The sequence below is a fragment of the Zonotrichia leucophrys genome, chromosome 3 (assembly GCF_028769735.1).
Source record: "Zonotrichia leucophrys gambelii isolate GWCS_2022_RI chromosome 3, RI_Zleu_2.0, whole genome shotgun sequence".
Lineage (NCBI taxonomy): Eukaryota > Metazoa > Chordata > Aves > Passeriformes > Passerellidae > Zonotrichia > Zonotrichia leucophrys.
The window spans coordinates 99,687,021-99,709,405 of record NC_088172.1 but is presented as its reverse complement, the minus strand read 5'-3'; the positions used below and the strand labels follow the sequence as shown (position 1 = coordinate 99,709,405).

The 22,385-nt window shown below is 36.8% G+C and overlaps 1 protein-coding gene across 12 annotated transcripts in view; it reads left to right on the top strand.

The window, feature by feature from the left end:
* CDC42BPA (CDC42 binding protein kinase alpha) overlaps nucleotides 1-22,385 on the top strand; it is a 183,774-nt gene that overhangs the window by 108,242 nt on the left and 53,147 nt on the right. For 11 of the 12 annotated variants that reach the window (XM_064709512.1, XM_064709516.1, XM_064709517.1 and 8 more), the window contains exons 10-18: nucleotides 903-982; nucleotides 1,978-2,144; nucleotides 2,600-2,722; nucleotides 7,008-7,141; nucleotides 8,743-8,985; nucleotides 9,236-9,346; nucleotides 13,076-13,323; nucleotides 18,180-18,285; nucleotides 20,048-20,172. In XM_064709512.1, coding sequence (XP_064565582.1) covers nucleotides 903-982; nucleotides 1,978-2,144; nucleotides 2,600-2,722; nucleotides 7,008-7,141; nucleotides 8,743-8,985; nucleotides 9,236-9,346; nucleotides 13,076-13,323; nucleotides 18,180-18,285; nucleotides 20,048-20,172 — 1,337 coding nt within the window. The remainder of the gene's footprint in view (nucleotides 1-902; nucleotides 983-1,977; nucleotides 2,145-2,599; nucleotides 2,723-7,007; nucleotides 7,142-8,742; nucleotides 8,986-9,235; nucleotides 9,347-13,075; nucleotides 13,324-18,179; nucleotides 18,286-20,047; nucleotides 20,173-22,385) is intronic. The other variant, XM_064709519.1, reaches the window with a different exon arrangement.

Genomic DNA, 22,385 nt, shown 5'->3' with positions numbered 1-22,385 from the left:
TGTCAGCTAAGAGGACAAGGTTGTGATGTAACATAGCTGACATCACCACTGGAAAGGTAATTTCAGATTTCTTTTGAATGCAGTCTTACTTCTTGTCCTTCCCTGCAGAGTTTTATATGAAAGAAATGTACAACTGGTTCCTTTCATTCATTTTTGTTTGGTTTAGAAAGAAATTAAGAAAGGTATATGTAACATATATTTTCTGACAATTTGGAATCTTTTATCACTTCCAGGGCAATAAACATCTTCTTGAGGATTTTCTTTTGGTGACTGTTATGGCCATCTCTAGTAGAGCAACATAAACCTTGCCTCTTGGGCTTAAATAGGAAGCTTTTAACAGAAAATTAGGAATATTAGAACTTCAAATAGTATAAATAGAATAACAACAGGGTTATTTTAGCCTGAATAGCAACTCAAAGAGTTGTCTTTGTTTGTAGTTCTTTGTCTGGCAAGAAAGAGGAGCAAAGAATGAAGAAATGGTCAAATTACTAATGGGATTAGAACACTCTCTGGTATTATTTCTTTCTAATAAATGCCTGTTGATTGTTCTTTCCAAATAGAGGTGGCCCACTCAGAAGTGGGCTGGTAGTTCTACAGGCAGGAAGCCCTGTTGACTCAATAGCAGAGAATAAAAGGTGTTGCACTTTGTGCTAAGAGCTTCTTGGAAAAATAGCCTATTTAATTGAAAGACATTTTTATGTCAGCATGCTCTGGTTTTGTATATGTTAAATGCTATTATAAATAGAATTAGTTGATGTTGTTTTGTATTTGGGCTGTAGATAAGGATGACAGTGAGTATAGTTCACATGATATTAACACTTCTCATATGGTTAAACTGAAAAATCTGTTTCTTTTAAGTCCAGTAGGATACTGCTTACTCAACTGTCCTGTTATTTTTCTAGGAAACAATGCCTCCACCATCCCACACTGCATTTTCTGGCCATCATTTACCATTTGTGGGTTTCACATATACAAGTAGCTGGTAAGTGAAGAGTTCAAAAATTGTCTGTAGGCTAGTTACACAGTATTCTGACTTTCTGTCTTTGAATCATATTGAGCAGATATCAAAGAATGTGGTTTATTGAGGAAAGTACCATAATCTAAAATGCTGTCAGTTCAAGAGAGTAAGCTGTCTGCAAGTGAAATTTACATATATGTACAGGTCAGCACCTTTGCTCTTGGGAGTTTTGAGAGAAAGGTTGTTATTAGAGAATATGTAAAATTAACTGCCCATTACGAAGTTAAGACTGGATGTGTCGACCCGAATAGAACTTAGTTTGTTAGACATTAAAACCGCTTTTATTTCTAGCCCTTTGACACTTCTGTAAGTCTGAATAGAAATTTTGTAAAAATTACTTTGATATCTGCTATTATTGTAGAATTTATTTCACTCATTTCCATTGCTAAACTAAACAGTGAAGTCCCTTGTATGCCTCTTGTTTATGGAAATAAAAAAAGTGTTTACAACCACTGAAAAGACAGGCCAGTTTCTGCTGGGAAAGTTACTATGTCCTAGAATGTCCTAGACTTCAAAAGCATTATTTGCATAAGTTGTAGCATGTGTACATGAGTAGCCACAGCATTTCTGACATGTCCATGCCCTAGTTTAGTTTCATACCATTTTTAGTGATTGTTGTCTTTAAAGCATTTATGATACTTGATTAACTATTCTCAAATGAGCTACTATTGTGATTTTACTGTCTAAGCTTTTTGCTATTTGCTATCTGACTAACATAGAGTGTCCATAATGATTTATAATCAGGAGTTCATCCAATTCTGTGTAACAAAAAATGCATTGAGGAGATCAGGCATGCTAGGTAAAAATTAATTCAATTTCCAATGAGCTCATACAAACAAAGTATTATAACAAGATGTTATAATAAATGGCATAGTAATTAACAACTTAAACAGACTGTTTATTGGTTGATGTTTTCATAGCAGTTGTAAAATCCAATACTATTTTTTTTTTTCCCCCAGTGTTCTTTCAGACCGCAGCTGTCTAAGACTGACAGCTGGACCACCCTCCATGGATCTTGATGCCAGCATTCAGAGAACTTTGGAGGACAGTTTAGCAACAGAAGCTTATGAGAGGAGAATAAGACGTCTAGAACAGGAAAAGCTTGAACTTAGCAGAAAACTGCAAGGTATAGACATTAAAAAAAAATCATTCCATACTTTTTAAACTTAGGTTAACCTGCAGGTTTGTAAGGCACTGTTTATACTGTGGGAAAAAAAATTAAATATACCTCCTGGAGTGCTTTCTAGCAGAAAATAATTCTTTCTATTATTTTGGTTGACAAATTAAATTTCTGTTACACTTTATGCCTCAAATACACCATGTATGCAACTTCTTGATCTAACTTTGTTCTCACTGTACCTTGGTCACTATGGCATAAACATTTTGTTCTTAAAACTTTTAAGAACTTAGTTGATCTAGCTGACAATTACTGAAAAATTGGCACATAATAATTGGAAACTGCAAATTGTAGAATGCCCAGTGCAAGATCTTTTGGCATGTCTTAATTTATCAGTAGTATCTCTTTGATCTCCTCAGATGTCAGGCATGTTATTCATCCCTCTCTCTTCTGTCCTTTTCTAGAGTCCACCCAGACAGTGCAGGCTCTGCAGTATTCAACAGTGGATGGCCCAATAACAGCAAGCAAAGATTTAGAAATTAAAAGTTTGAAAGAAGAAATTGAAAAGTTGAAGAAACAGGTAACAGGTATGTTATAAATAGTAATGTAAAAGCTGTAACAAGAAACTGTATTTTGTCAAGTTGTTTTTCCTCTCCAATCATAATGCTAGTTTTCCTTGGCTTTATAAAAGTTTTACAGTCTATTTTTACTTCTCATTTTACCCCTCACTCTTCCACTGTACCTCAGGATTTTCTCCAAATTCAGTTTGAGTTTTCCAAGTAGCAAGGAGTAGTGCATGAGAGAGGATACAATGAGCCATGAGGCTGCACTGCTAGCAGCAAAACTGCTCAAAGAAAACTGCCACCAAAATTAGTCCAGCCTACAGCTGCATGGCCCCTTCTCAATCTGTGCATTCCCTGCACTCTCTCATGACTTTAATTGACTTGATTAAACAAGGAAAATGCTTTTAGATAGAGAGAATTTAATCAACTTGTGATCAGATAAATCAGCACAAGGTGGGCAGTAGAAGCATGTGGGGAAAGGGAGATGAGAGGGAGAAGAGCCACCTTTCAGCTCTGCTGTCAATGAACTGTCATTCCTTTCAAAACTGAACATTTGTTTTCTTTGCTTCTGAGAGTTCTTGAAGATTTTACCAAAACTAAAGTTATGGCTGTCAAGTACCTCAAGTTGGAAAAGAGGTTTTGAAATCTGTGCAGCTAAAGAGATTATTTTTTAAATTAATGTTATGATGCCTTTCATCAGGACATTCATACTAGTCAAAAAGCAAAAATCTACTTAGCCCAGTATGTGTGTTCTACAGAGGCAACTGGAGATGTTTAGGGAAAGATCCATCTTTTTCCAGCCTTACTCTTTCAGATTCTGGGCAATTCATATTTTAAGAACTTTGAGGGGGAGGGCTTACAATGCACCACTATATTGAATCTAGCTGTGAGTGAACCAATTTGCTGTCTGTTTAGCTAATATATTTTTAGCCTGCTTTAAAGGCTAGTATTCAGTATTCTTGATTTGATACTCTGACTTAAGTTGAAGGGAGTTTTCCCTCATAGTGATTCATAGCATAGGATTCCTTCTATACATCTCCATAATGCTGTCTTTAAAATATCTTGAGATGTCTTTAAAATAGGATCTTGAGAACAGAGACATCTCAAAGAAAAGGAAGAAAGGAAGCACAGCAAGATTTTTTTTTATTGGGGAAAAATAACAAGAGACTGTTAGGTATCAGGTGTAGAACCAGAGAAACAGAAAAACCCAATTAATCTTGTTGGAAAATGTCTGTCGTTTGTGTGAAAAATCAGTCACAAGTAGTGGTAGATACATCTCTATTATATATCCATATCTTGCCTGAGACAAGAGAAAAACAAACAGCCAGAAATGTTGGAGGAGACTACAAAAAACACTTGTTCTGGTTTGTATTTCTGACAAGACTCCATTCAGTTCCTCCAAGTGTCGGGAATGCCAGCAGCGACACCCACAGAAAGAGTTACTTGAACTCAGCTTGCAGACATTTGTGTGGATGTGTTTGGACTCTGCAGCTGCCTTGTGGGGCAGGAGGAGCTGTGTGTGAGCTGCAGAGAGCAGCACACAGATTACAGCCTGTCAAAATTGTGTACTCTGGAAAAAGCCTGTTACAGATACAGAGCTGGACAGCTGCTCTGGCGTGATGCAGCACTTTTGTATTGTACCATGGGCATTATTTTTGGAGAGGAACATGGCTTAGCCAGCTCAGGGAGGATCACTCTGGTTTGAGTGATGCCATGTTGGCACTATATCAGGACAAAGGCTTTTGTGAAATTTTGCTCCAGCCCAGTGTCCCTCCTCGTGCTGCTGTAATGAGGATAAAGAGAATGTGATCAGAAATCCCTTCTCTGCAACAATCCTTAGATCAGGTTTTGAAAACTGACTTTTCAGTTTTCTTCTTCAGTTTTCTTCTTCTAAACAGGAAAGCAACGTTTACAAGAACAGTTTTTGAATGAGACCAGTCATTCACAGAAAAACATCAAAATCAGCTTTAAAGTGTATTTTATTCTTTACTATTGATCTGCAACTTAGTTCACTGCTGAAAGTATCACTCACTTCCTTTGGTATTGAAAAAAAAAATAGTAAAGGTGTGGAAACATTCCCCAACACATCTGCTGTCCCTTTTGAAATTGAAAAGAAGTCAAAGTCTGGTGAAGGTGGTCAATACGAGAAGTTTTTTCCTAAAGTAATTTTCTGCTTCACACCACATACATATTTGTGTATTTATTCCTAGACAGAATGTGTACTTTTGGCGTTTGGTTTGGAAGTGAATAATAGGATCAAATGAGGAAGATGTAGAGCTGCCTAACCCATCAACTTTGCTAGTATATACTTGAATGTTTTGTCTGATCCAGCCATTTGTTAGAAAAGATTCATTTGTGCCTTAAGCTGCAACTAATACAAGCAAATTTGATAAAATAGCATTTTCTATTTTACTTGATTTTTATGGAGGTTTTGAGATAGATTTTAGAACTATATTAATGACAGAATACAGAAACAGACCAATGATGGCCATGTCTGAATGCTTTCAAATATAAGGGAGCTAGTTCCAGGTTTTCTGGATAGCCTTTAAAAGATCTGATGAACTTTAAGAAGGTTCAGTTCAGGTGCAGAGATGACCCTTTTATGCTTTGGGCTCATCTCTTGAGTTACTAAATGTAATGTAATAATATATTACTGTGAGTGTTTGGATATATTATCTAAAATGTTAGTTACAGCTAGGGTGATTAAATGGAAAATTGCCATTTACAACCCATATGTCACACCTAGCTTTTTGTTACATTCTTTAACCTGTTTTACTGCCTTTTCTGAAGCTGTAAGAGTAAACACCTGCTTAAAAAGGTAATAAAGAACGAACTCAAAATTGTGTCAAATTCAGGAGTGTCACCAGGAGGGCTTAGAAAAATACATTTTTCTTGTCTATCTGGTTTTCCAGGAAATGACAAGCTAGCATATGCTTTCAATTTTTGAGGTCAAAGTTATAATTTTTGTTCGCTAAGTTACATAGGAGAAAACTTTGAGGAATCTTTAATATTGCCAAATATGTAAAGGGCAGCAATGCAAGAGGAAAACAGAGCTGTGGAACAAAGTAGTTCATGCACAGAAGAGAGATTTATCTTGGCTCAGCAGAGCCATATATAAACTTTCTTTTCACTGGTGACTTCAGAGTAGACTACATAAGGAAGGCAGTTAATAATTTCTGGCTTTGAGCTGCATCTCTTATTTAAGTGCATTCTTTTAAATTTTTAAACAAGAGTGAGTGAATTAAAACAATAGTGAATATTTTTCTGGGTATAAGCTAATGGTATTCATTTGCTTATAAAATTCTTGTGTTTCAGAAATTAACCCTCTTAAAAATGTATGTGTTTTTATATTTGATTTCTCCAAGAGCCAGTCTCTTAGGGTTACATTTATGAAAATGTAGTTAAAGCCTGTTATTAAGAATATAGATGGGTTCCTGTTCTTTGGGTAAATACAAGTGGTCTGAAGACCTGCCCACAACTGAAATAAAAGAAAACATGTCCAGTGATTTCATAGAACTTGGAATTAACTTACCTTCCTATATATCTTGCTTTAAAGTCTTGTTTTTTAAGTAAAGACTATGAGGCAAAAAAACCCCACTCACTAGTTAGAAAGTATCAGTTGCCATATTTTATGAGTTTTGGGTTTTCTTGTAGAATTTGAGGGTATTTATATGACATTATTTAATTGTGCCATAGAACTGCACTGTGGCTGTGTAACTGACTGTTGGTAAGAAACTGGCTGCAATAGTTCTCCCTTATTTATAGTAGTAATAAAGCAGATCACATAAAAACAAGTGGTTTTCACACTAGAAATAAGTAAAATCAGCTGAAGTTAATTTCAAGGGTACTGACAGGAAAACACTTGCCAGCTCTTGAGTGACCCATTATTTTTACTGTTTCTTTTTGGGGGAAACTGGGAGGAGGAGGGAGACTGTTTATAATTACTATGTAATAAAAGATGTATTATATATTACATCACAGCACATAAAAGTCAAATGTATAAGTTGTGTTAAAGCATACATTATGGAATTATGTATTAGAGCTGGTCATTATAATGTGAGAAAACAAGTTGTTATCATTTTTGTGTTACATTCCAGCAAGCTGGGACCTTTTCATTCTGTTCCCTTAAAAGCAGATAATGGCAGCTGAAACAACCTGCTCCCTTTTCTAAACCAGATAAAAATTGCCTTATTTTGTGATTAAAAGGAAACCAGAAAAAATACTGAAGGGGCTTCAAGCAGCTAGGCTATGCTATTGTAGAATTCTGGTTTTTCCCTTAGAATATTTAGAGTTCTGCTGCTTTTTCTAGAATCTGGTCAGCTGGAGCAGCAGCTCGAGGAGGCCAGCACTGCAAGGAGGGAATTGGATGATGCCTCCAGACAAATAAAGGCTTTTGAGAAGCAAGTCAGGACGCTGAAGCAAGAGAGAGAAGATCTTAATAAGGTAAAATCATTTTGTCAGCAACTGTTCTAAACCCTCAAGACTGTTTTATTTTTGTTCATTTTGCTTGTAATAACTTTCAAGTGTATAACTAATGAGCAGATAACAAGTGTGTAGCATGACCTACTTAGCTTTCTGCCTTTTTTTTGTTGAAGAAAAGGACATTATTTAACACGTTGTCTGTATGACTGCTGGGTGCTCCCTAAGTGATTGCTTCCAGATAGTGAACGACTCCATAATCCAAATTGCATGGTGGCTGCAAAAAAGGTTTTAGAGCTTCACATTTAGTGATAATAATAGGGGTTAGAAGACAGAGTAGAGAAGAACTATTCCAGACAATTTAATCTGAAATATGGGTGAGACTTTAACAGTGAAGAATATGGTGTTAAGACTGTGTCACAGAAGTATTTCCAGAGGGAGATGTGAGGAATTGCCCAAGTGTGAAAATTGAAAAGTAATTTGAAATAACTGCAGCTAAAGAATACTGGATTTTATTTCTTCTTCTCTATCTCCCTGATCCCTCATTTTCTTATTTATAACATACTGTCTTTCATGGCTCTTTTTTGTATTTGTTATTAGATCAGCCTGTAATCAGGTGTGAAATACATAAAACCTGTTTTTCATTGTAATTATATTGCCTCATTATTTTAGAGTCTACACTAAAGCTGATGTGCCAGCTGTGTTTAACACTGTTTCTTCTGACCCTTAAGGCTCTTAAAATTTAAAAAGCTGCCAATTTGTCCCAGAAAGACCATCTCTCTTCTAAATCAGCTCTTAGTGATTAGGACCTCTTTTTAAGAACCTTAGAAACATGTTTAGATTTACATGGATGTCAGCCGTGCCAAATACTAATTCTTCCAGTTGGTGGTTTTTTTATTCTGAAATTTGCTTTTCCTTGCTTCTTTTTTCTGCTCTGGTTTGACTGAACATTATGGAACTGTTTAAAGTGTTGTGGTCCCTCACTGGTAGTGTGGTGGCACAAATCTAGGGCACAGCAAGCTTTGTGAAGGTGTTGTGGTGTGGAGTTATCACTGCACTAACAGTGTATGCTGATGCTTTGAAAAGGATAGGTATCATATACTGCTTTTATTCACTGCAGTGTTTTATTGCCTGAAACTTTCTCTGATATTTGATACTAAGGTATGGAAATAATATTTGCCATTGCAGGCCAGTTTTCTGAAGATTCTTGAGTAAAGATTTTCATAGAGCAGAGTTTTCCGTTCGATTTTCACCGTTTAGCACTTGAGATTCTTTTAATTTATTTAAATAATTATTAAAAACCAATGCTAATGACATTTTTTTAAGAAAGCAAGGTGTTTTTGTATTGTAATGCAAGTGCTTGAACACCATTGTGTTTACCTGTAATAATGGAGTAGATTCTCACTTGGTTTACATTTATGGAGTTTTACTCGCTCTACTAGTGTAAAACATGCCTCTTTCCTTATTTATAGAAGCATGCAATCTGTATTGTAGATGCATTCATGAAATCAAAAAGAATATGTAGTTTCTATTCACTCTGGAAAAGGTGTTAGATACTCATCCAAAGACAAAATTGGCCTTGTAGCTTTCTAGGTTTATTACTTAATTCTTTTTTTAAACTGTAGGAACTGGCAGAGTCTAGTGACAGATTAAAATCCCAAGCCAAAGAGCTGAAAGATGCACACAGCCAGCGGAAATTGGCAATGCAGGAGTTCTCAGAGATGAACGAGCGGCTGACAGACTTGCACTCTCAAAAACAAAAGCTTGCCCGCCAGCTCCGAGATAAGGAGGAAGAAATGGAAGTGGTGATGCAAAAAGTAGAAAGTTTAAGGCAAGAGTTACGCAGAACAGAGAGACTTAAAAAAGAAGTAAGTGGTGAGAAGACTGTTTAGACTCTATGAAATAAGTTATATGTAAGGTTTTCTGAGTTTTTTTTTTTAAATTTGTAAATCTTTAACCTTTCGTCTGTTGTTTCAAACAGTACCAATTTTATTTTCTAAGACTTTGAAGTGTTCAGTTTGGTGCTGAAGATTTCTCTCTTATATTGAAAACCGTCAATAGATTTTGAAAAAAAACCCTGCAGAATCCTATCTATTAAAAACGTATGTACTTTTGTAGCTGGAAGTCCAAGCTGAAGCTGCAGCTGCTGAGGCATCCAAAGACAGGAAATTGCGAGAGAGGAGTGAACAGTACTCTAAACAGTTGGAAAGTGAAGTAGAAGGGCTAAAGGTTAGTCTGTTTTGATATTAACACCTGCACACTTACTAGTCAACTAGGACTTGGATCTGTTTGATTGCTTTCAGATGTAGGACAAAAGGGTTTTGTCAGTCTGTCACTTCACTTGGTGCTGAATGTTAACACAGGCATGCATTGCATTATTGCCCAGAAAAATTAACATTTGCCTGATGTGCTGTTTCTTAATAATCAACCTTGTCTTACCACATTGCTTCCATTAATGCTTTGCTTAACTTTACGTCTTAAAAGCTTTTTTATTTTAGCATAAGATAGTTGAATATTTGAAAATAAACCTGCAGTCTAGGCAGGTTTCTGTGGAGGTGTTCTGTCTGCTGTGTTGTTCCTCATGTTTCCTGCACAATGGATGTCAGCTGATGTAACCATACAGGAACGGTTTTAACACATTCTGCCTCTCTGCCAGAGGATGAGGCATTTTTATCCAAGAGCAGCATTGAAGACTTTGTTTATATTGATGAGACTGCTCACATGTGCATGTGATTTTAAAAGAGATTTAAAGCAGCCAGGAATATTAACTCTTATTTTATTCTGTGATTTAGCTTTTTATGCAGTGCTCTAGAGAAGTTAGGCTTTCTCAAAAATTGAATAGAAAGTTTTTAATTGACTTATGTGGATTGCTGTTCATTCACAGCAACATCCTGTTCCAAATGTTTCATGCAGTTGGGTAATTCTAAACTTTTTGGGCAAAATGTGAGATTAGTCCTAATCTGGTTTTAATTTAAATGAGCAACCACGTCTTTTTTCATTAGAAGTCTCTGGGACATTCATGAACATTAAGTTATGGCACAGAAAATTTGATGGTTTTAAGCAAACATTCTTCTATTTGGCTTTTCTCTGCTAAAAGAAAATAAGGAAATTCATTCAATAGAAGTTTGGATTAATGAAGTTTCTACTGCTGTGAATTCAGATTGTTATCTGAAAATTAACATGTGTTCCTTCTGCTTCCATGAATCTTCCCCATCAGCAAAGAGTTTGTGTGGTAGTTTAAGAGGCGAGAAGAATTTATGGGAGATCTGTTGAGAATAAATGATATGCTGATTTATAACAGCAGGGCAAGTTTGTCAGAAGAGGAAAAGGGAATTTTAGCTGTCTTGGTAATATTTTACAATTCAGTAAGCACAGTTTGGGTCACGAGTGGTTGTTGTGATACTGCCCTGTCCATTCAGTAAAAGCTCTGCATGGCTCCTTAGTTAAAGTCAGGAAGCTCTCCTACACAAAAGTATTTAAAGGAGAAAGGAAGGTTTCTCCAAATGAGGAGAATAGAAGAAACCATAAATGATGGAAGATTAAATGTAAGCAGGATGTTGAAAGCTGAATAAAGAGAATTTAGGAAGCATTTAGCAGAGGATGCTCAGCGTGATTGTGGATTTCTGCTTTAAATCCAAAGCAGAAAACCTCAGGAAACTCATGGAGCCGCTTGGGGATGGAAAAGGCAATCTCTGAGCTAATAGAGCTGTGGCATAAAATGCTCCACAAGTCCTCAGTGGTTCAGACTTCAGTGCTGAAGGAGGGGAGATTGCCACCCAGTGTGTTCTTTGCAGCAGGCTGGGCAGATGGGCTGGATTGTCAGGGATGGTTGCAGGGAGCAGGAGAGCTGGCAGGTGAGTCAGATGTGAAGTTAAATGAGAAGAGAGCTGCTGGCCAAGATGTGAACACTGTGACTCTCATTGAGATCATCTGGGGAGATGCAGAGGGCTGGGTGCAGCTTCCTCAGGAAAGGAGCAGAGGCTGAGGTAAAGGATCATGTCAGAGTTCATGGGAAGAAGGCAGCGTGCCTGCTGTCTGTCCTTCTGTGCAGCACTGACCTGCTGGGGTTCTGCAAACTTGTCAGTCGAGTGTGTGGGCACAGGGGATCCTGTGGATGTCATGGATTAGGTTTTCAGTAAAATCAGACTCAGTGCTAGTCAGCAGTGTGCCCTGTTAGCTGAGAGGAGTGCATTAAACAGCAGCTGTCAATGTGCCAGGAGGTGCATTCTGTCTCACTTGCGCCATTTGTCCATTTGAAATAGGCATGTATGAAAGCCTCTATTTGGAATATGTGCTTACATCAATTAAAAATGTATTCTCTGTTTACTGTATCTCTCTAGTTCTCCAAGCCATTGTCCAATACCATCAGGCTTTCTCTTGTGCTGCACCATCTCTCTTATGGCTGCAATAGTATCTTTTCATTGTGGTAAAAAAAAGTGAAATTCCACTAAAACATTTTATGTTCCTGCTAGAGGACGTTGCAAAGCCTCAACGTTTTCTGTGCTCCATTACCCTGTATGTGTGAACAATTTAGGATGTTGGGCAGTAACAAACAAATTTCACAGTGCCTGTGAATGAAAGAAAATTCTTATACTGCCTTTTTTTTTTTTTTTTTTTTTTAATCTTTCTTTCTCCAAAGCATCTCCTGTTAGGATGGACTCTTCCTTCTCCAGTTTAATGTTCTGCATCCTAAGGGCAGGATTTTACTCTTAGATCAAACCAGATGGTTGTTTTGATGAGTTAGAGAAAACAGTGCAGTAGCAGCACATCTCTGGCTCGTACATGCAGGGCGTTTTGCAGTTTTTTGCTGACACAAACAGCAAGGCCCAGCTTTCTCACAGAATTTATCATGGTACAAATTCAGCTCATCAGAATGTTCTACAATGGCATTTAGCTCTTAAAGCCTGCTCATACATCAGGAAAAGAAAATTACCCGAAGCCATGCCAAATTAGGAGTGACTGAGAGGTTTTTTTGCATCTCATGGTAAGAATGGAGATACAATTAACAAAATACCTTTAATGGAAGGTGTGACAAAGTCACCATAAGGAAGTAGATTTTTCAGTCACCTGAACTTTTTCAAAGTGCTTTTATGAATTTCCTTTCCTTAGAACACATTTCATTACACATTTTAAAAACCAGAAGAAATTCCAAACCAAACTGTGCATATGTTGACATTAAAAAGTCATTTCCAGACTTGGATTTCAATGCATGTTGTGCCACTGTCTCATTTTGAACCTGATCTTGCTCCTCCTCTATGTTATGGCAGGACATTGAGTTTAGTGAGTGCAGCATTTGGTGCAAATGTGTGTGTATCCTGAAATAGTGTTTAAAGACTATTGAAATGCCAGAAGACCTCACTAAGAGAGCTGTGAAACTGCAAAAAGTGAAGTAATTGCTCTTATTGTTTAAAGCTTGTTTATTCTATTAATCCACTATGATAGAGATGGTCAGTTTAAGTGAAATAGGTCAGGTTTCCCTCCTGACTGATACAATCCATGTAGTATTTCTGTAGCTAGACTTTAGCTTTCAGTTAAGCCTCTGCTTGTCTTAGTATAGCTTTTCCAGAAATTATTTGTCCTTCAGAATATATTATTGTCCTAGTTCTTATTCTGCTTTTCTGAAAGTCACTTCAACTTGTTGCTGTCAGCTGTGTGAGTGGAAGCATCAAAGTCTTTAATTCTGTGATCCTTTTCTGACTGCATTTAAGGGGAGTCAGAACATGACGAGAGGCATTTAATGATCAAATTTTCAGTAACTTGAAAACTATTACTGCACTTAAATAACAAAATAATAGGTGTCATTCCAATTTATGCTCTTAACAAATTTTGAAATTAATTGAGATCGATGTGTTTAACTCAAGGTTTTAATATTTCTAAACAAAGGCTTTAGAATATTGAGTTGTTATTGAGCATCATTTTCAGCATTCCTGACTGTTAATTTGGGGCTGTTTATTTTAGCAAAAACAGGTTGGTCGCTCACCTGGGGTAAGCAGTATAGAACACCAGCAAGAGATCACTAAATTAAAGGCAGAGCTGGAAAAGAAGAGTGTTTTCTATGAAGAGGAGCTATCTAAACGTGAAATGATGCATGCTAATGAAATAAAAAGTCTGAAGAAGGAACTGCGGGATGCAGAGAGCCAGCAGCTTGCCCTCAAGAAGGAGATTATGGTTTTGAAAGACAAGTTAGAGAAAACCAGAAGAGAAAAGTGAGTATTGTATGAAATTTACCTTTTCTTAAACCTTTGAAATCTCTTACTATTGTTCCAAACACACTGTCTGTCACTTCCTTAAGTGTAATGCAGATTGTTGCATTTTGGCTGAGCTGATACCAGGGTTAAAACCAGTCCCCTTTAAAAACCCAACAGAACAAAAAGCTCCACATCCTTGTACTGAAACAGTTGATTTTGCACCAGAACTGTTTTAGTGGCTGACCATTCCAAGGTATGTAACTTGAGTTACAGACTTGCAGCTCGGGGTAAGTTGACCCCTGAAGCCTATGTTGCACTTTAAAACGGTTTCTTTACATTTTTCTTTTATTTGGTATTTTCATCTTTTGATGCAAAACTAATGTGTTAGAGATCAAGTATTGTTTACATTTCTGCCAGCACAGGAACAGTCACTTAATGTGAGCTGAGGCTAATCCATGCTGGGTTCCATCCAGTGTTAACATCAGTCAGCAGACTACTGTGGGCGTAAGCTGCTTTATCTCTCCTGACATGGTAATTTGTCAGACCTGCTTTTTTCTCTCCCACATGGTGGAGCTTATAACTGGCCTTGAGATTGTTCCTTGAGGCATTCATCAATAAAAGCAAGTTTTTCTGTTGGATGGTGTAGTAGTGGGAATAAGTTATAAATTGAACATGCTCATGTTCATTCATAAAAAATTCAGAATGCTTCGTAGACACTAATATAGAGGAGTCTTTTTGCTGCTGTAGCAAGATGGCAGATGAGAGAAACCATGGAGAAGTCCCTGCTGAGAGGTTAGCCAAATTATAGCAAGACCTTTAAATATAAGTAGTAAATTAAATACAGTTTTTTTCCAAGAAGTTTATGCAAATAGAGGTGGAAACACTGTATCTCTCGTAAATTCTGTTCAGCAGGAATCATAAATCATACTGCCTAGAATGCAGTGCATGAGCTGTTTCTTCCTAGCATGCAGCTATTCAATAGGCTGGAACTACAAACAGCACAGGAGTTTGCTGCTTTGATCTGGGTGGAGAGGTGAAACCTGCCTCAGCAGCATGATTTCATTGTGACACCACTTAATGGTTGTGCTGACCAATGAGTTACAAATGCACAAACGGCTGTTCTGTCTTGTAACATAGAAAGGTGATGGCATGGCACTCTTTCAAGTCCAGCAGTGTCTCAGAAGGAGGAATATTAAATAAAGAATCATGAATACTGCTTTCTGCAGGTTGAACTGTTTGAAAGGATCATACCTGCAAGCAGTGACCAAATGAAAAACTCCTTCTGTGCCAATTTAAATGTTACACAGCTGCAGGCATTCTAACTAGATGTCCATTCTAGCTAGTTCATAAGCTCTCCTTCAGTCTGGTCTCTATAAATAAATAAAGATCTGGGTTCAAATCTACAGTGGGTGCTGTCATAACCATGTGTTTCTGTATGTGGTTCAAGTGTTTGTGTAAGAGAAGGATTTAAAGTGAGAGCAGAAATGTGTCACCTAACCAGTATCCAACACTCATGGCAAGGGCTGCAGCTCCATGTTCAGTCAGGTGTCCAAACACATGATCAGTGCTTGGGGAAGGCCTGATCTTAACTTTGTTAAACAAATCTGCAAAATCTCATGCAAGCATTGAGGCTCCAAAGAAAGGCAGAAGTCCCCTGTTCAAGTTATGCTATGTCCTGATTTCTGCAGTTTAGAAGGGAAGCTTAAGCATTAGGAATGCAAGAATTGCTGCTGCTACTCAATATTTGGTAGTTTTCCTTAAAAGAACATAGGTTTTCTGTTTCTGCTTATCCATGTTGGTGTTAGCTTTTGTAGTCTGGCATGAAAAGCTTTTTGTGAGTCTTCCAGTAGAGAGGTGTTGAATGTAAGCACTGAAAAGGAAGCACCTGGAGGCTTTGTGCTGAAATAAGTGGAATTATTTCAACAATAGGCTTGGGGTGGGTGTGGAGTTGAAGTGTGCTTATACAGTTTGGCAAAAATATTTTAGTAGTCTAAAAATAGTTGTCAGTGCATATTAAAAAAAGATCTTGGTAAGAGGATGTGGTTGTATTACTCAGTAAGATGAGTGAATTATGTAGGTTATTCTAAGCAAGGATCAGGAAGAGCTTTGACAAAATCTGTATGTCGATTTTTGTGTAACTTGCACGTTGGTGGTTTCTGTTTTGCATTTTTTAAATAGATATTTTCCTTTGTTTCCTTCAATTTTAAGCTTTCTAACTTTTGCTATTTCCAAAGCACAAGTCTTCAAGGGAGATTACCTTCCTGTCCAAAATGATTGCATTTTGCTGAACTCTCATAAACTGCATGCTATTAAAGTTAGAAGCAGAGGAGCACAGTATCAGGCCAGTGATCTGTGTAGCACTAAATTCCATTTCTTAGAATTGTCATTAGGAAGTATTTCAGAAGAAGATGCAAGAAACTCTGTAAAATAAATCGCATTTAGAAACTTCTTTTAGGCCTGTCATTTCATGATGGATTTATAAAGCAGAGAACTTTATAGAACAGCATTTGCTGGTTTTAAATTGTGTGATTTAAAGAAGCCTGGGGGCTGGTGTTTGTTTCAGGTCTATTTTTCTTGGTTTCAAAGCAGTAAGATAAAATATTTGGCCACTTTGTACAGATGCAATAAAGAGTGGAGTGACAAAGTGATACCATAAAGCAGTGTTTCACATTGCTTGCATGTGGTTTGCTGCAGTTCTGCTGATAAAAAGAAAGCTGAGTTGTGTATATTTTCTTAACTTGAAGAGGAGACACACAGCTAAATGTTAGATGAGAGAGGAAGTTTGATGGGAGAGGAGGATGCCAGGCTTCAAAGCAAAAGCATTATTTTGATCTTGCTGCCTGCCCAAGGTACATCCATGGAGTCTGTCACAGTTCTGTTGTTTTCTGAGTGGCTGTTTGGGTGTGATGGATTATACCCACATTCTCCTCTGTTTCAAATTTATCTTCATTTCTGTATTATACGGTAGCAATCTGACTTACTGGGGTAATCACAATCACCAGCAGAATTAAGAATGTAAAATATAAAAACTACAAACATGTTGGGCTCTTTCACTAATCCATGGTGTCCTTAATCCACTGCCATTTACGGCTGCTCTGACCCCTAAAGCCTTAAAGGAATAAATTTAAGACAAATACTGAAAAAAATTCCTAAACAAACCCATGAAAGCTGCATGAAAGAAATTCATTAAAAGTTAGTTTGGACTTCTGTCTGCAAAATTAGCTTTTGAATCTATGCCTAGAAAACAGAAGCAGGAGCTGGTATTAATTCCTATGACAGCCAATGCTTTAATCTCTTCCTGCCTTTTCCCTTTACTGCTCATCATATGCATGGAATCTGTTGATATAGAAAAGGAGTGGTGGTGAATTTCAAACTTGGCATTTAAACAGTGAGATAGTATGTAACTTGACTAGGATGAAGTGTTATGTTTCAAAGGATGACTGGCAATGTAGAATTTCACCATAAGTCTGACATGTTGTACTAGATTTCAAAGAGAAGCACTAAATGAATTTCAAATTAAGAGTAGGAAATTCAAAGCAGCATTGCTCTTAACTGGGTTCACTGTAACCACTGGTATTTCTCATCTTTGGAGAGTGTTCTCTCAATTAGGCAAAGCTGGAGTAGTTTTGCATCTCAGAAAAAGAAGTAAGAATGTAATTTATGTTTGCATTGTGTAAAATTCTGATCGGTATCTAGAAAAAAAATTGTGGTGCTCAAGACAGGGTCTCCCCTGGATTTTAATTTTACAGAGTTAACCTTTAATACTGGGCACTTTTTCAGGTCTTTTCAGACTGCACAGTGGTATTTGCTGAGTGGATATTTTCTGTATCTGTGGCATTTATAGTATAATTCTACTGATGAACTTTGTGCCAGTGACATGAATAGTTGGTAAAAAGGTGGTACAAGATGAAAGGCTAGTGAATCTGAAAACAGTAGATGCAAGGTGGGAGTTACACATCTAAAACATTGCTGTGCACCACTTGAAGGAAATTCCATGGGTTTTGTGGCAAACAGAGGGCCTGCAGCTTCGTTTGTTTTCAGGTTCTCACATTCATTGTGCAGGATCAAAGTTGATATTTAGCAGAATCAGCCAGGGGTTCTCCTCTGCTGGATGACATCCATGGGAGAAGGGAAGGTTTGGGGGAAACAGCTACTGTGAGACTTTCATACATAGAATGGTCCAAACTTGCTGTAAAATCTGGTGATATTAGGAATGTCGAAGTTATCCATTCAGTTTTTGCTCATAGTGAGTGGATGATGCCTGAATTAACAGTCCAGATATGACATCAGGGCTGTTCTAAACTGCCCAAAGACAAGCCCAGATATGCTTTTTTCATCAGAGATCCAGCCCTGAGTGCTCTAATTTAGCTTCTGAATGCTCTGGTTCCATGTGTGGTCATTTTTGCCAGTCATTCTGTGTGAAACTTGGAATTATAGAAATGTGTGTGTTACAATAATCTTCATGTGAGCTGAGAATGTGCCCTGAGCATTTGACAATGTTGACACATACTTTGCATCTGAATGGAATAAAATTTCATTCCATTCAGAATAAATAATAAAAAATAATAAGTAATAAAAAATCTTCAGGATGCATCTGAAGAATAAAATTTGTGTAAGTGGGTTGATAAACATTGTCTTGGTGGAGCTCTGTTAATTTTGTACTGATAGGTTTTCTACAAATTCTAAAATTCAACAGGCTGGCTTGCAATCCTAAGGTCATGGTTTATTAAACTGCTTGATTTTAATAGCCCTTGCTATTATCAATGTAGTATTTCCCTTCAACATGTGTGTGCATTGATCTCTTTGTGTTTAAATGAATAATGGGGTGAGTTAGAATAAAAAACTCTGTAATTCTGCTTCACTTTATTTCTTAGCCAAAGTGAAAGAGAGGAATTTGAAACAGAGTTCAAACAAAAGTATGAACGAGAAAAGATTCTGCTGACAGAGGAGAACAAAAAACTTACAAATGAACTCGATAAGGTAAGTGCTGATTAGTTGAGCCCTGAATTTACAACTATTTTATGTTCTGTACAAATTGGACAATATGGAGCTGCATTGGTTATTATTAAACTGAAAGCAGAAATTGATGTTACACAAAAATTTGGTGATTAATATTAGATTTGAATGGAGTATCCACATGCATCTGAACTTGAGAAGACATGCACATGTATATATGCATATACGAGTATTTATGTGTGGGAATGGAATTAGATGGGCTTACATTTTGGTAAGACTAATTCCAGACAGCACTGTAAGCCAACAATAAAGGATTATTTCATTGTATGACCCAAATTTAAAAATACATAGTTAATGATGTGATTACTTAGACTACATTTGCATGTCAATCGTTTGAAATACCAGGGCCCCTCCTACCCTTTGAGATGAAGTGTTACTTTTAGAGACTAAAAAAATACAAATGATAAGGCATATTATCACACAAATGAAGTGTCTTAAGCAAGAAGTAATTATGATTTGTGCATTTGGATTGTCTCTTTATTGTTCATTTTGACAGGTTATTCAAGCTCATTGTGCATTATCCAAATCTTGCTAAACTTGTCTATTCCTTTTGTAATGCAATAGGTTTTCTAAAAATATGATGAAAGTACAATGTTTTTCAAAGTAAGCATGTTTGCATGTCTGTGCTCAAATTACAGTGTATTTTCATACCAGTATAAGACAGACAATATATATGCCTATAGGTAGGCTTAGTCCAGAAAAACTGAGAAAAAGCTTGGTCACTTTGATAGTTTTTCTTCACTCTTCCCCCATTACCTTTGTATTTTTCTTGTCAAATGACACATAATAAGGGGGAATATTTAAATTATAAGCCCATTTAAATGATAAATAGGGTGTGGAGTTATTCATATTTGAAGTAAAAAGCAAAATAGATTTTAAATTGGCCATTCTTTTATCGTTTTGAATTGTTAATATATTTCAGTACTAAAAGAAGCTTTCACCTGAGATTTCATTCTGCTAAGCAGGCTTTCCTATAAAGTCTATCTGGTCTCTGATTCCAATTTGACTCTCTGAATAATTATTTAACATAATGAAGGTTTAGTTCCCAATACCAGCTTGGGTTAGCTGTGGCTTTTGTCTTGCAGAATGTGCCTGTATGAATGGCAGCAATTTGAATGAGAGGGGTTAATTGCTAGGTATAACATATTGTACATGGAGATGTGCATTTAATTTCAATTTCCCTGTCTGCAAGTAAGTCAAATGAAAAATAAGGGAATGTGAGACACCTGGAGAATCTCAGGACTGTCTCATGCCTGTATCTGTTCAGTCTCTCTCTCCATGGTTACTAAACAAGGGAGAGGTTCAACAGTCTTATCTGAGCCATAACAAATTTTTATGCCTTTTCTTTGCTCTTCTAGCGTAAATTTTTCTATACAGAACATTCCACACCTATATGGTGCAAAGCAGAAACCTTCTAAGAGTTTTACAGGTATTTGGAGACTTAATTCTCAGAAAACTCATTAAATTGATAGAGTAAAAATGTTGTTCAAGTCCTTAAAAGTGGCTTTTCAGTACAGCTAAGGTTATACAAGAAGAGATTCTTATAGAAGGTTATATAAGAAAATATTCTGGTTTTTAATGTTACATTATGTTTATTGTTATGACCAGTACCATTTTATAAAGCAGATGCAAGGTGTGGGAGAGGGGAGCACGTGGTTTTGAGTCTGCACAGAGATGGAGTCACAGCAGTTTACACTTTTAAGGAGTTGTTTAAATTCTCCCTCAGCTCACCACCATGTTTGAGAGGCTGAGTATGAATAATCGGCAGCTGGAGGAAGAGATGAGAGACCTGGCTGATAAGAAGGAGTCTGTGGCTCACTGGGAGGCCCAAATCACTGAGATCATCCAGTGGTGAGTGCTCTGCTCTCCTGGCATGACAGAAACCCCTCAGCATGTGGTGGGGCTGGTGCTGAGTTCTCGTCTTTGCACATGGCACTTGGAAGTGCTGAGGTGAAACCTCACGCCCGTCTGGGATTCTGCTGGGGTTTTGGCTGAGATTTTAATAACATGCAAATCCAGAAAACTGTGTTCCTCCTTAAAGAGTGAAAGTGTCTCACCAAATAGAGCTTTTCAAAGTGCAGAAGAATGATGGCCTTTGGGTGTGGCTTGTGGCTGTGGAAGAATGCTGAAAGGAATCATGTGCTGAGCTCACGCCTCCGAGAGGGAGCAAGCCTGGGAAAAGCAGTGGCTGAGTGTTTGTGTCTCAGCTTTAATTTCCTTCATCTGCTTGGCATGTGGCAGAATGAAACAAATACAGTGCAACTTTTATGTGATTTTTTTACAAGGAGAGTATTTGAGACTGTACCACAAATCCAGTCAAGTGATGTTTGTAATGGTACTTTTACTAAATAATGATGTTATCTTTATTTAGTCTTCTGTCCAATTCTATTAAATTAAAGAGAAGAAAAAAAAGGTTGAAACTACTAAGAGAAAAAGATTGTGTATTCTGAGTTTTTCATCTATCTTTATTTTTCCTCTTCATGCCTGTTTATATCTCCTCACCTTTAATGGTCTATTGCAGTGTTTCACATCTACAAAACCAATTTACATTCAGACATTTTGCTTTACAGATCATCCACTTCTAGGAAGACTTCATCATGATATACTAGTGTTTTTCTGTTACTGATTGATTATTCCCTCCCCCTGTTTTTCCTGTTTTAGTGGAAAAAAAAAATAATCTAATTTGTTGTGCCCAGGCAAGAATGGGAAACATTATTTTGGAGAAACCCAGTTTGGTATTGTTGTTCTGTTACTTCAGTTTTATTGTCCAGATATAGAGAAGTTTGGCTTTTCAATAGTGCCATGTGAATATATAACAAGGCATAAGGGCCATGCTCTGGGTTTCCAGTGTGTTTTAAACAATATTTGTTGCATAAAAGTATGTAATACTGATCTGTGTTATGAAATCCAGTTTGTCTCAAGGCATTGTATTTGTAGCAGAAGTTAAAAAAATGTAAAGGGTCCACTTTGTGTGTGTGTTCCTTTTAAATTTTTTCTCTCATAAGGGTGATAGTAGTGGACAATCTGAGTCACAAAAATTTTTTAAAAAATATATTTAACTGGTAGTTTAAACAGCTTTTAATTTCTGGCCAATTCAAAATGTTTATTCAGGAAAAAAAAATCAAGGTAACAAGTGAGACAAGTCTGTAATTTCACATTTCTTATTTCTTTAAGGTAGTGCTTATGTGTCATATTGCACCTAGGTAATCAAGCACAATTTTTCAGATTTACATGTGAAAACTCATATAACTTGGCAGTTATATGAAAAGACAAATCAGAATTAATTGTGGATTGTTCCACTTAAAGCAATATAAAAATGTACCAACAGCCATTAAGAATGTACCTTCTCCTTTACTTTATGAGAGTGTTTAATATTTTAAGATGTATTACTGATGTGGTTCAGGCAAATGATAAAGCATTTTTCATGTTAGGGATGTCACTGTAAAGGGTAAAAGGGTTTGGGCTTCAGTTTTTTATTATCTCTGAAGATACTTAGTGAAAAAAGATCAGGAACATGCAAGACAACTTTCTGAATGACAAGCATCATTTTACTGATCCCTTATGATAATATAGTGTCTTCTAAATAGTACAGAACTAAAAATTAAAAAATTACGTGAAAAGGAAAAATAGAAGTACCGAGGGCAAACATTAAGGGAATTTTAAGAGTCTGGTTTGGTTCCAGGTTTTCATCACTAAACACATCTCAGTTTTCCCTCCATACTTTTCTCTGCTTATGTTAAATTTTTTCAGCTATGTGAGGCCTTATCTTAGGTCACATTTTTTCCTTGTTATGTTTAGATTTTTCCATGTGTTACTCAGATAATCTAGTCATGTCCATCTGCTGTTCTTAGAATTCAGCACTGAAACTAGGCCCTTCTCTGGGGACCATGGCTGCTATAAGAAGTATTTAGGCATCCATTATAATAAATATTTTACATGAAAAAAACCTCCACCTAATTTTGGAGAAAACTGGTCTTATTTAATCACTCACAAGCCTGTGTTTTCCTCATAGGAACATGCAATTCAAGTCTGTACCTGTCCACAACTGCAGTGTGACAATGGAA